This window comes from Pseudophryne corroboree, chromosome 10, assembly GCF_028390025.1.
Source record: "Pseudophryne corroboree isolate aPseCor3 chromosome 10, aPseCor3.hap2, whole genome shotgun sequence".
In the NCBI taxonomy this organism is placed as follows: domain Eukaryota; kingdom Metazoa; phylum Chordata; class Amphibia; order Anura; family Myobatrachidae; genus Pseudophryne; species Pseudophryne corroboree.
The window spans coordinates 376,364,367-376,376,681 of NC_086453.1; the positions used below are offsets into that span (position 1 = coordinate 376,364,367).

Sequence of the window (12,315 nt, forward strand, 5' to 3'; positions counted from 1 at the left end):
AAATGGGGACGTGAAGGTACGCATCCTTTATGTCTAGTGACACCATAAAATCCCCCCCTTCCAGGCTGGAGATCACTGCCCGGAGCGATTTCATCTTAAACTTGTACTTTTTCAAGTACAGGTTCCGGGATTTTAGATTCAGAATGGGTCTGACCGAGCCATCCGGCTTCGGGACCACAAACAGGGTTGAATGTGTCAAAGTCAGAAAAATGTCTCAATGCACGTTGCCATATTTGCACCGCACACTGGTCCGCGCTGCGCGTGCGTACGCTCTCCCGTGGAGGCGCATACCCGCAATAGCGTGCACTCGCAGGCGCGGTATGCGTATTTACGGTAGAGTTTATGTAGTCGTAGCGTGCGACTCATTCGTTACATATTTTCACAATTAATGTAGTTTATAGATCATGGTCCCTTTGATAGATTCTGAAAGTTTGGTTAAAACACAATGTCCCAGAGCTGAGGAATCCCTCTTTATATCGTACGAAGGGTCTAACAGGAATCATACAGCAGTGTTTGGTACCCATCGGAAGAGTATTTAATTAGCAATATTCCGGTGTTGGTTTGGAGCGTATTAATCGCTCGTGCGAATAGTTATGGACATAAGAAGTTTATGTCCATTTCTATTATTTACACATACTCAGGTATGCGGCGGGAAACCCAGTTTCCCACCCACCTGAGCTGTTGGAAATCGTCACAGCCCACCTGTATGAATCACCCTATGACCTTTTGTTATGATGCAGGGCCGAATTCCTTCGGCCAATGGACAATGGGATTGTAGGACCAGGAGATTGCATTGTGTGTGGGGCATAAATAGGCAGGCCGACCACATCCAGCTCTCACTCTCTCATCAACGGTTATCTGCTGATAGCCGGGAGCTGGATATCGAGGCGCAGGCGATCATACCCTTTGTGCGTAAGTTTCTCTCCGTAATCATTGTCTTTCTGTGAGCCAATTTCTCTCTATCTCTCTCTATCTCTCTCTCTCTCTCTATCTCTCTCTCCTCTTTTCTCTTATATCTCTCATAGTATTATAGTATTGTATTGTATTTCATTTAGGTCAGAGTAGTATTGTCTTTTTGTATTTTAGTTCTGTGGTTAGGAAGTCTCTGTTATATTGTAGTGTATCATTTGTACTGTTATCCCCTTTTACAAGTATATTAGATATAATACAGTTAATAGGCTTTGGAACCTAAACCAGTATCTGTGCATTTTCTATAGTGTTAAGTGTTCACTTGAGCGTCGGTGACGCTCAAGCAGCTTTGTAGTTAGTCAGGTTACACAAGGTTGCACTTACACCCTGTACTCACATTAAGGTATTCAGTGTATTTCATTGGTATAAGGTTTTATCATAAAGGTATAGTGTTGTGAGCGTCTGCATCGCTGGTGACCTCCTCGTGGTCTCGAGCGTACGCTAAGCTACAGCGAATCATTCCCCTAGACATAACCAATAACGTGTCCTGTGATCACTGGGCCGCGAGCGAACGTGACGCTTGAGCGTCTCGCCTACGGCTGAGCGATCGTTACTCAGATAGCGTATCATTACGGTACTTCTTAAGTAAACAGCGTACAGTGTTCTTAGCTTCATAAAGGGTTGTTTATACGACAAAGGAATTTCGCATTGTCAAATGGTACCCTTTCCCCTGTTGGACTAGGGGAACCTTGATAATCACTTGCTGTTGACACAGCTTTTGAATTGCAGCTAAAACTATTTCCCTCTCTGGGGGAGAAGCTGGCAAAGCAGACTTGAAAAATCGGCAAGGAGGCACCTCTTCGAACTTCAGTTTGTAGCCTTGGGATACAATTTCCATCGCCCAAGGATTCACGTCTGACAGAACCCAGACCTGGCTGAAGAGTCGAAGACGTGCCCCCATCGGTGCGGACTCCCTCAGTGGAGCCCCAGCATCATGCGGTGGATTTAGTAGAAGCCGGGGAGGACTTCTGTTCCTGGGAACTAGCCGTAGCCGGCATGCTTTTCCCTCTACCCTTACCTCTGGCGAGGAAGGAAGAGCCCCGACCTCTTCTGGACTTATGCGACCGAAAGGACTTCATCTGATATTGTTTTCTTTTGCTGTGGGGGAACATAAGGCAAAAAATAAGAATTTACTTACCGATAATTCTATTTCTCATAGTCCGTAGTGGATGCTGGGAACTCCGTAAGGACCATGGGGAATAGCGGCTCCGCAGGAGACTGGGCACAAAAGTAAAAGCTTTATGACTAGCTGGTGTGCACTGGCTCCTCCCCCTATGACCCTCCTCCAAGCCTCAGTTAGGATACTGTGCCCGGACGAGCGTACATAATAAGGAAGGATCTTGAATCCCGGGTAAGACTCATACCAGCCACACCAATCACACCGTACAACTTGTGATCTGAACCCAGTTAACAGTATGATAAATGTAGGAGCCTCTGAAAAGATGGCTCACAACAATAAACAACCCGATTTTTGTAACAATAACTATATACAAGTATTGCAGACAATCCGCACTTGGGATGGGCGCCCAGCATCCACTACGGACTATGAGAAATAGAATTATCGGTAAGTAAATTCTTATTTTCTCTGACGTCCTAGTGGATGCTGGGAACTCCGTAACCACCTTAGGGAGAAATTGAGGGCGAGTCCTCAGTTCTGCCCTGTCTGAATGAAAAATTAGGTAAGGGCTTTTATATGATAAAGCCGCCAATTCTGAGACACGCCTGGCTGAAGCCAGGGCTAACAGCATGACCACTTTCCATGTGAGATATTTTAATTCCACAGTGGTGAGTGGTTCAAACCAATGTGACTTTAGGAGACTCAACACTACATTGAGATCCCAAGGTGCCACTGGAGGCACAAAAGGAGGCTGTATATGCAGTACCCCTTTGACAAACGTCTGAACTTCAGGCACTGAAGCCAGTTCTTTTTGGAAGAATATTGACAGGGCCGAAATGTGAACCTTAATGGACCCTAATTTTAGGCCCATAGATAGTCCTGTTTGCAGGAAATGCAGGAAACGACCCAGTTGAAATTCCTCTGTAGGGGCCTTCTTGGCCTCACACCACGCAACATATTTTCGCCAAATGCGGTGATAATGTTTTGCGGTTACATCCTTCCTGGCCTTAATCAGGGTAGGGATGACTTCATCTGGAATGCCTTTTTCCTTCAGGATCCGGCGTTCAACCTCCATGCCGTCAAACGCAGCCGCGGTAAGTCTTGGAACAGACAAGGTCCCTGCTGGAGCAGGTCCTTTCTTAGAGGTAGAGGCCACGGGTCCTCCGTGAGCATCTCTTGAAGTTCCGGGTACCAAGTCCTCCTTGGCCAATCCGGAGCCACGAGTATAGTTCTTACTCCTCTCCTTCTTATGATTCTCAGTACTTTGGGTATGAGAGGCAGAGGAGGGAACACATACACTGACTGGTACACCCACGGTGTTACCAGAGCGTCCACCGCTATCGCCTGAGGGTCCCTTGACCTGGCGCAATATCTGTCTAGTTTCTTGTTGAGACGAGACGCCATCATGTCCACCTTTGGTTTTTCCCAACGGTTTACAATCACGTGGAAGACTTTTGGGTGAAGTCCCCACTCCCCCGGGTGGAGGTCGTGTCTGCTGAGGAAGTCTGCTTCCCAGTTGTCCACTCCTGGAATGAACACCGCTGACAGTGCTGTCACAATTTTTCGCCCAGCGAAGAATTCTTGCAGCTTCTGCCATTGCCCTCCTGCTTCTTGTGCCGCCCTGTCTGTTTACGTGGGCGACTGCCGTGATGTTGTCCGATTGGATCAATACCGACTGACCCTGAAGCAGAGGCCTTGCTTGACTTAGGGCATTGTAAATTGCCCTTAGTTCCAGGATATTTATGTGAAGAGACGTTTCCATGCTTGACCACAAGCCCTGGAAATTTCTTCCCTGTGTGACTGCTCCCCAGCCTCTCAGGCTGGCATCCGTGGTCACCAGAATCCAGTCTGAATGCCGAATCTGCGGCCCTCTAGAAGATGAGCACTCTGCAACCACCACAGGAGAGACACCCTTGTCCTTGGAGATAGGGTTATCCGCTGATGCATCTGAAGATGCGATCCGGACCATTTGTCCAGCAGATCCCACTGAAAAGTTCTTGCATGGAATCTTCCAAATGGAATCGCTTCGTAAGAAGCCACCATCTTTCCCAGGACCCTTGTGCATTGATGCACTGACACTTGTCCTGGTTTCAGGAGGTTCCTGACTAGCTCGGATAACTCCCTGGCCTTCTCCTCCGGGAGAAACACCTTTTTCTGGACTGTGTCCAGAATCATCCCTAGGAACAGTAGACGTGTTGTTGGAATCAGCTGCGATTTTGGAATATTTAGAATCCACCCGTGCTGACGTAGCACTACCTGAGATAGTGCTACTCCGACCTCTAACTGTTCCCTGGACCTTGCCCTTATCAGGAGATCGTCCAAGTAAGGGATAATTAAGACGCCTTTTCTTCGAAGAAGAATCATCATTTCGGCCATTACCTTGGTAAAGACCCGTGGTGCCGTGGACAATCCAAACGGCAGCGTCTGAAACTGATAATGACAGTTTTGTACCACAAACCTGAGGTACCCTTGGTGAGAAGGGTAGATTGGGACATGGAGATAAGCATCTTTGATGTCCAGAGACACCATATAGTCCCCTTCTTCCAGGTTCGCTATCACTGCTCTGAGTGACTCCATCTTGAATTTGAACCTTTTTATGTAAGTGTTCAATGATTTCAGGTTTAAAATCGGTCTCACCGAGCCGTCCGGCTTCGGTACCACAAACAGCGTGGAGTAATACCCCTTTCCCTGTTGTAGGAGGGGTACCTTGATTATCACCTGCTGGGAATACAGCTTGTGAATAGCTTCCAGTACTGCCTCCCTGTCGGAGGGAGACGTTGGTAGAGCAGACTTCAGGAACCGGCGAGGGGGAGACGTCTCGAATTCCAATTTGTACCCCTGTGATACTACCTGCAGGATCCAGGGGTCCACTTGCGAGTGAGCCCACTGCGCGTTGAAATTTTTGAGACGGGCCCCCACCGTGCCTGAGTCCGCTTGTAAAGCCCCAGCGTCATGCTGAAGACTTGGGAGAAGCGGGGGAGGGCTTCTGATCCTGGGAAGAGGCTGCCTGCTGCAGTCTTTTTCCCCTTCCTCTGCCCCGGGGCAGAAATGAGTGGCCTTTTGCCCGCTTGCCCTTATGGGGACGAAAGGACTGAGTTTGAAAAGACGGTGTCTTTTTCTGCTGAGAGGTGACCTGGGGTAAAAAGGTGGATTTCCCAGCCGTCGCCGTGGCCACCAGGTCCGATAGACCGACCCCAAATAACTCCTCCCCTTTATACGGCAAAACTTCCATATGCCGTTTGGAATCCGCATCACCTGACCACTGTCGTGTCCATAAACTTCTTCTGGCAGAAATGGACAGCGCACTTACTCTTGATGCCAGGGTGCAAATATCCCTCTGTGCATCTCGCATATATAGTAATGCATCCTTTAAATGCTCTATAGTCAATAATATACTGTCCCTATCCAGGGTATCAATATTTTCAGTCAGGGAATCCGACCAAGCCACTCCAGCGCTGCACATCCAGGCTGAGGCGATTGCTGGTCGTAGTATAACACCAGTATGTGTGTATATACCCTTTAGGATATTTTCCAGCTTTCTATCAGCTGGTTCCTTGAGGGCGGCCGTATCAGGAGACGGCAACGCCACTTGTTTTGATAAGCGTGTGAGCGCCTTATCTACCCTAGGGGGTGTTTCCCAACGCGCCCTAACCTCTGGCGGGAAAGGGTATAATGCCAATAATTTATTAGAAATCAGCAGTTTTTTATCGGGGGAAACCCACGCTTTGTCACACACCTCATTTAATTCATCTGATTCAGGAAAAACTATGGGTAGTTTTTTCACACCCCACATAATACCCCTTTTTGTGGTACTTGTAGTATCAGAAATGTTCAAAGCCTCCTTCATTGCCGTGATCATGTAACGTGTGGCCCTACTGGACATTACGTTTGTCTCGTCACCGTCGACGCTGGAGTCAGTATCCGTGTCTGGGTCTGTGTCGACCATCTGAGGTAACGGGCGCTTTAGAGCCCCTGACGGTGTTTGAGACGCCTGGATAGGCACTAACTGATTTGCCGGCTGTCTCATGTCGTCAACAGTTTTTTGCAAAGTGCTGACACTGTCACGTAATTCCTTCCATACGACCATCCAGTCAGGTGTCGACTCCCTAGGGGGTGACATCACTATTACAGGCAATTGCTCCGCCTCCACATAATTTTCCTCCTCATACATGTCGACACAATCGTACCGACACACAGCACACACACAGGGAATGCTCTGATAGAGGACAGGACCCCACGAGCCCTTTGGGGAGACAGAGGGAGAGTTTGCCAGCACACACCAGAGCGCTATATATATATATATACAGGGATAACCTTATATAAGTGTTTTTCCCTGATATAGCTGCTGTATTTGTATTATCTGCCAATTAGTGCCCCCCCTCTCTTGTTTTACCCTGATTCTGTAGCAGGACTGCAGGGGAGAGTCAGGGAGCCGTCCTTCCAGCGGAGCTGTGAGGGAAAATGGCGCTTGTGTGCTGAGGAGATAGGCTCCGCCCCCTTTTCGGCTGCCTTTTCTCCCGCTTTTTTTAGGAAAACTGGCAGGGGTTAAATGCATCCATATAGCCCAGGAGCTATATGTGATGCATTTCTTTAGCCATATAAGGTTTAAAACGTGTTTTATTGCGTCTCAGGGCGCTCCCCCCCAGCGCCCTGCACCCTCAGTGATCGGAGTGTGAAGTGTGCTGAGAGCAATGGCGCACAGCTGCAGTGCTGTGCGCTACCTTATTGAAGACAGGAACGTCTTCTGCCGCCGATTTTTCCGGACCTCTTCGCTCTTCTGGCTCTGTAAGGGGGCCGGCGGCGCGGCTCCGGGACCCATCCAAGCTGAGCCTGTGATCGTCCCTCTGGAGCTAATGTCCAGTAGCCAAGAAGCCCAATCCACTCTGCATGCAGGTGAGTTCGCTTCTTCTCCCCTTAGTCCCACGATGCAGTGAGCCTGTTGCCAGCAGGTCTCACTGAAAATAAAAAAACCTATTTAAACTTTTACTCTAAGCAGCTCAGGAGAGCTACCTAGCATGCACCCTTCTCGGCCGGGCACAAAAATCTAACTGAGGCTTGGAGGAGGGTCATAGGGGGAGGAGCCAGTGCACACCAGCTAGTCATAAAGCTTTTACTTTTGTGCCCAGTCTCCTGCGGAGCCGCTATTCCCCATGGTCCTTACGGAGTTCCCAGCATCCACTAGGACGTCAGAGAAAAGAAGATTTACCCGCGGTAGCTGTGGAGACCAGGTCCGCGAGACCCTCCCCAAATAAAACTTCACCCTTGTAAGGCAAAGTTTCCATATGTCTCTTCAAGTCGGCATCACCCGTCCATTGGCGGGTCCACAGGGCTCGCCTAGCAGAAATTGCCATGGCGTTGGCTCGTGAACCTAACAGCCCAACGTCTCTCATATATAAGGCTGCGTCTTTAATGTGACCCAAGGTCAATAAAATGCTATCCCTATCAAGGGTGTCAATGTCAGATGACAAGTTATCTGCCCATGCTGCTACGGCGCTACAAACCCATGCCGACGCCACTGCCGGTCTGAGCAAGGCCCCCGTATGTGTATAAATTGATTTTAAGGTAGTTTCCTGTCTGCGATCAGCAGGATCCTTGAGGGCTGCCGTGTCTGGAGATGGTAACGCCACCTTTTTGGACAAGCGCGTCAAAGCCTTGTCTAACCTGGGCGAGGATTCCCACCGTACCCTGTCCTGCGCGGGGAAAGGGTACGCCATAAGAATTCTCTTGGGAATCTGCAGTTTCTTGTCTGGAGTTTCCCAAGCCTTTTCAAACAAAGCGTTCAGTTCATGAGATGGGGGAAAGGTTACCTCAGGTTTCTTTTCCTTAAACATGTGTACCCTCGTGTCAGGGACAGAGGGGTCCTCTGTGATATGCAAAACATCTTTTATTGCAATAATCATATAATGAATACTTTTGGCCACCCCTTGGGTGCAACCTCGCATCATCGTAGTCGACACTGGAGTCAGAATCCGTGTCGGTACCAGTGTCTGTTACGTGGGACAGGGGACGTTTCTGAAACCCTGAAGGCCCCTGTGACACAGTCAAAGCCATGGATTGACTCCCTGTTTTTTCCCTGGACTCTGCTTTGTCCAATCTCTTATGTAATAAAGACACATTTACATTTAAAACATTCCACATATCCAACCAATCAACATATCCAACCCCCCCCCCCCCCCTCCGGGACGAGCGGCGAGGGTGAGACCTGCGTTCCGACCCTCTGGAGCTAATGGTGTCCAGTAGCCTAAGAAGCAGAGCCTATCAGTTAAGTAGGGCTGCTTCTCTCCCCTCAGTCCCACGATGCAGGGAGCCTGTTGTCAGCAGTGCTCCCTGAAAATAAAAAACCTAACAAAAGTCTTTTTCAGAGAAACTCAGGAGAGCTCCCCTGCAGTGCATCCAGTCTCCTCTGGGCACAGGATCTAACGGAGGTCTGGAGGAGGGGCATAGAGGGAGGAGCCAGTGCACACCCATACTAAAAGTTCTTTATAGTGCCCATGTCTCCTGCGGAGCCCGTCTATACCCCATGGTCCTTACGGAGTCCCCAGCATCCTCTAGGACGTAAGAGAAAAGGAAATGACTGGCGCAAACGCCATGACACCACCGTGCCAGGAGATCACATCCGCCCCCTGACGTGATCACGTTATGGCGTAAAATAGTCTAAAACCATAAGGGCTATAAATCTAGTAGTTAAAAAGTTATCAGAAATAACCTATCTGCATTACATATAAAACAGATGTGTCCTCCTTCCCTCATCGTCTATACGCCATACGACGCAGGGAAACACATGTAACCGCTGGGCCGCGACTGTCACCGCACAGGAATTTGTTCTAGCCACGTACAAAGTTGCAGATGAAGGGCAACAGAACTTGGCTTGAAAGAAACCTGCGGCTGCTGATCTTAGCGCTACGGATACAGACTCGGTCGCACACAGATGTACAAATGTCACACATCAGTGTGATCAGTGCAAGCTAGCAATGCAGTTCTGTCGCTCCCTGTCGTATTTATGCGAATAAGACGCACATTCTGAGTGAGAAAGACGCTCGGCGCGGCCGTACCACCTACGACCGGGCGGCATGACTGAAGCTACATCGTATGAGGACACATCTGTATAATCGCTTACTGTAGTAACCAATAGTCCCATCTAGATAAAATAAAAAAACTATAGTATAAACTCCAAAATCACATGTAATCCTAGATGTTAAATCTCTTACTGAGAACAAAAAATAAATAATGTTTCGAACATATTCGCCCCCCGGTAAGATGAGGAAACTAGATAATGGTGTTCATTATTAATATTCTGTACCTGGGAGATTAGCTTCTTCTGTGCCACCTGGATGACTGCATTGGCCATAGCCATTTCATCATCATCCCCGCCAACATCCTCCCCAGGCTTAGACCTCATGGCCGATAGCTTGATCTCCTTACAACTCATGATCTCAAAGATGTCCGAGAGCAGCTCATTGGCTTCCATGTCCGTCGGTAAAGCTTCGTCCACAAAACAAGCTGCGTCAGGGAGGAAAGGTCAGATGTGTTACAGAAGACGATTGTTACCATATAGAAGAGATCTGGATTTGTACAGCACCAATACACTGCAGAGGACAGGAAACAGATCTAGAGCACGGAAGGGGTGTAGACGTACCTAGAACGTTCTGGCTGATCTTCGTGGTCAGACTAAACCTTTGCTCGTCCGTAAAGTGGTCGAGCAGGAATTTGTAGATCTTCATGCGTTTCTCCTTGTTCTCTGACCCTTTGAGGGAGAAGAGCTTCCGCTCCCTAAATCAAAATTCAGACATTAGGAAGTACAAAATGAAGGAACATCTATCTAGGGACTGGAGGGCGGGAGGCTCACCTCTCTGTCTGCGAGAACTTGTTGTACTTCTCGTGTTTCTCGTAGGAAGTAAAGTGAAAAATACATTCGATGAAATGCTGGGAGAACATGACAGGATTCCTTTTGAGCAGAAGATGAACCAGACAGAACTCCCCAAGCCTTCGGTGTAAAGGAGAAAAGGTGTAAAACAGAGAACAGAAGACCACAGTCTCCCAATGTCATGAAGACTTACTTGGCGATCTCTGGCTCTGGGTCCACCAGCACGCTAACGAAGTGAAAGAAGAGGGAACCTTTCCACTTCACAAACTCCTCCTGAAGGTTAACGAGAAAAAGGATGAATGTAGGATACCGGAATGGGCCTTTCGTAGTCCAGCAGCTCTTCACCACCTTATATCTCCCAGAAGTCCGGCATTTATCAACGCACACATCTGGGAGTGTCTACTTCTTAGACTTTAACATCTCAACTAGCAACTGTTGCGGACAACCCTGATACTGTGGAACCAAGGTTTTTCCATGCGTTCTCTTCCTCGTAATCCCATCTGGGGGACCAGCCTTCTACCCAAAGTCAATAACCAGTGTCCCCAAGATTGGATGCAAGAGGAAAATGCAATGTAGCTTAGGATTTACAGCCACCTACCCGAGTACCGCCACCAAGTAACCGGCTGAAAAGAAAGGTAAACAGCAGCATGCCGAAGAGAACGATACAGAGGACATGTAAAGATCTCACCTGCAGCAGGTTGGTCAGCATGATAAGCGTCTGCTTCCGGATAAAGGGGTCCCTGTCTCGGAGACACACAGACACATTGGGGATATATCGGTCCACCATGGTGGTGTACCGGATGCACAGGTCACAGATAACGATAATCACGTTGTTCCGGATGGCGACATCATCGCACACCTCTAGCTCCCGGGCAAGAGCGGGTACACATTTCTTGGCGAGGTCTTCGTGCTGAAGGCACAACTTTCCTGAATAAGAGATCATGCAGAGTTACCACAGGATGCTCTGGTTCATATAGTTATTTTAAATCAAGAGTCTTGTCGAAATACCTGGTAGGTTCAGGACTGTGGGAGAGTGTGAAGTCAGCAAAACAACATGTAGTAGTAGCCAGCCCCTCAGGAACCCCTAACTAACCTCAGAGCAGAAGTAGGACTCCACCAGTTTGGGATAACAAGCATCAGCTGGATACGTAACAACCCCACTTCACCATCCAACAGTGTGTTAGCAAGACATTGTGCTTTATAGATCTCCAGGGAGCTATTCAGTTACATCTCTCCCTCTGTAAGCACCAGCTTCCTTGGAGATCTTTAGGTACCTCAAGATACTACCTTTTATCGTGACACCCCTCCACTCATATAGCAACCACGACCTCCAATGAGAGGTGAATTTTCACCATCTGTGAGATGTGTGTTCCCTTCTCTGGGTGGGAAGTGTCCTTGGGGAGCAACCAGGTCATGAAGGAAGCTGCTCACAACCTGTGCAAATAGATTTTCAACATCGGTGGTCTACATCCCTGGGGTATGCTAGGAGGTGGACTTTCCTTGATGTGGTTCATTACTTTTAGATCTTCTTTTTAGGACCTATGAGCTCCAGTACTGACTGACCACTTGCTGTTTCTCTATGACCGCTACAGGAAATGGTACACACACCACCCAATCAGCTGATCACCTGCTGGGGCCAGTTGGCCATTAGCTTAGACCAGTGGTCCTCAACCTTCAAGTTCTCCCCACATGTCATGATCTGAGGATGTCTGCGGGAGCAGCTGGGATTATAACAGACCCAGCAACATAGATTATATAAAACACATCCACAAAACACTACCTGTTGGTGGTGCCAGAGGACTAGAGGTAAGAAACCCTGGACTTGCCCCATGTTAGGGAAGTTCTGCCCTCAGGGATGACTGCACACTCCACCAAGACGCGTTTACCTCTTGGGCAATGCAAGTCAGGCCACACCACATTAGGCCTGTAATATAAATCTTCCCCCCGTCTTTTTGCAAGATGGGGGCTACCTTTGGCAATAAAGGCAGCGTGTTTCTTTCAGACATTCGTTCTCTCCCAGTGAGAGTGGCTTTAGGACATCCATCATTTGCGTCTTCTATACTGCAGACAGGAAAATGGAGGTTTGTTGTACTTAACCTTAAACCATTTTGTCCTATGCAGTAGTGGGGCGCAGCAGCCCACCAAGGAAGGCCAGGGTCTTTGCCGCAACTCTTTTGGTTTACTTGTCTCGATAGTAAATGCTGAACTAGAAGCTAGGAGACGAGGGGCAAAAGGGAGAGGAGTACCTCATCCAGGGCCTAGTCTCCGACATATACAACCCCGCATTTATGTCCTTCTATAAGACCAGAGAAAAGGCTTAATAATAATCACCATTTCTCAGAACTAAGGGGGTAATTCAGCCTGA

The 12,315-nt window shown here is 48.5% G+C and overlaps 1 protein-coding gene across 1 annotated transcript in view; it reads right to left on the bottom strand.

The window, feature by feature from the left end:
- The window catches only part of NCAPD3 (non-SMC condensin II complex subunit D3), a 91,327-nt gene that overhangs the window by 6,355 nt on the left and 72,657 nt on the right, over positions 1–12,315 (bottom strand). Inside the window, exons 23-27 of the mRNA XM_063943789.1 lie at positions 10,639–10,877; positions 10,144–10,223; positions 9,933–10,070; positions 9,723–9,856; positions 9,387–9,586 (exon numbers count right to left, since the gene is read on the bottom strand). Coding sequence (XP_063799859.1) covers positions 9,387–9,586; positions 9,723–9,856; positions 9,933–10,070; positions 10,144–10,223; positions 10,639–10,877 — 791 coding nt within the window. The remainder of the gene's footprint in view (positions 1–9,386; positions 9,587–9,722; positions 9,857–9,932; positions 10,071–10,143; positions 10,224–10,638; positions 10,878–12,315) is intronic.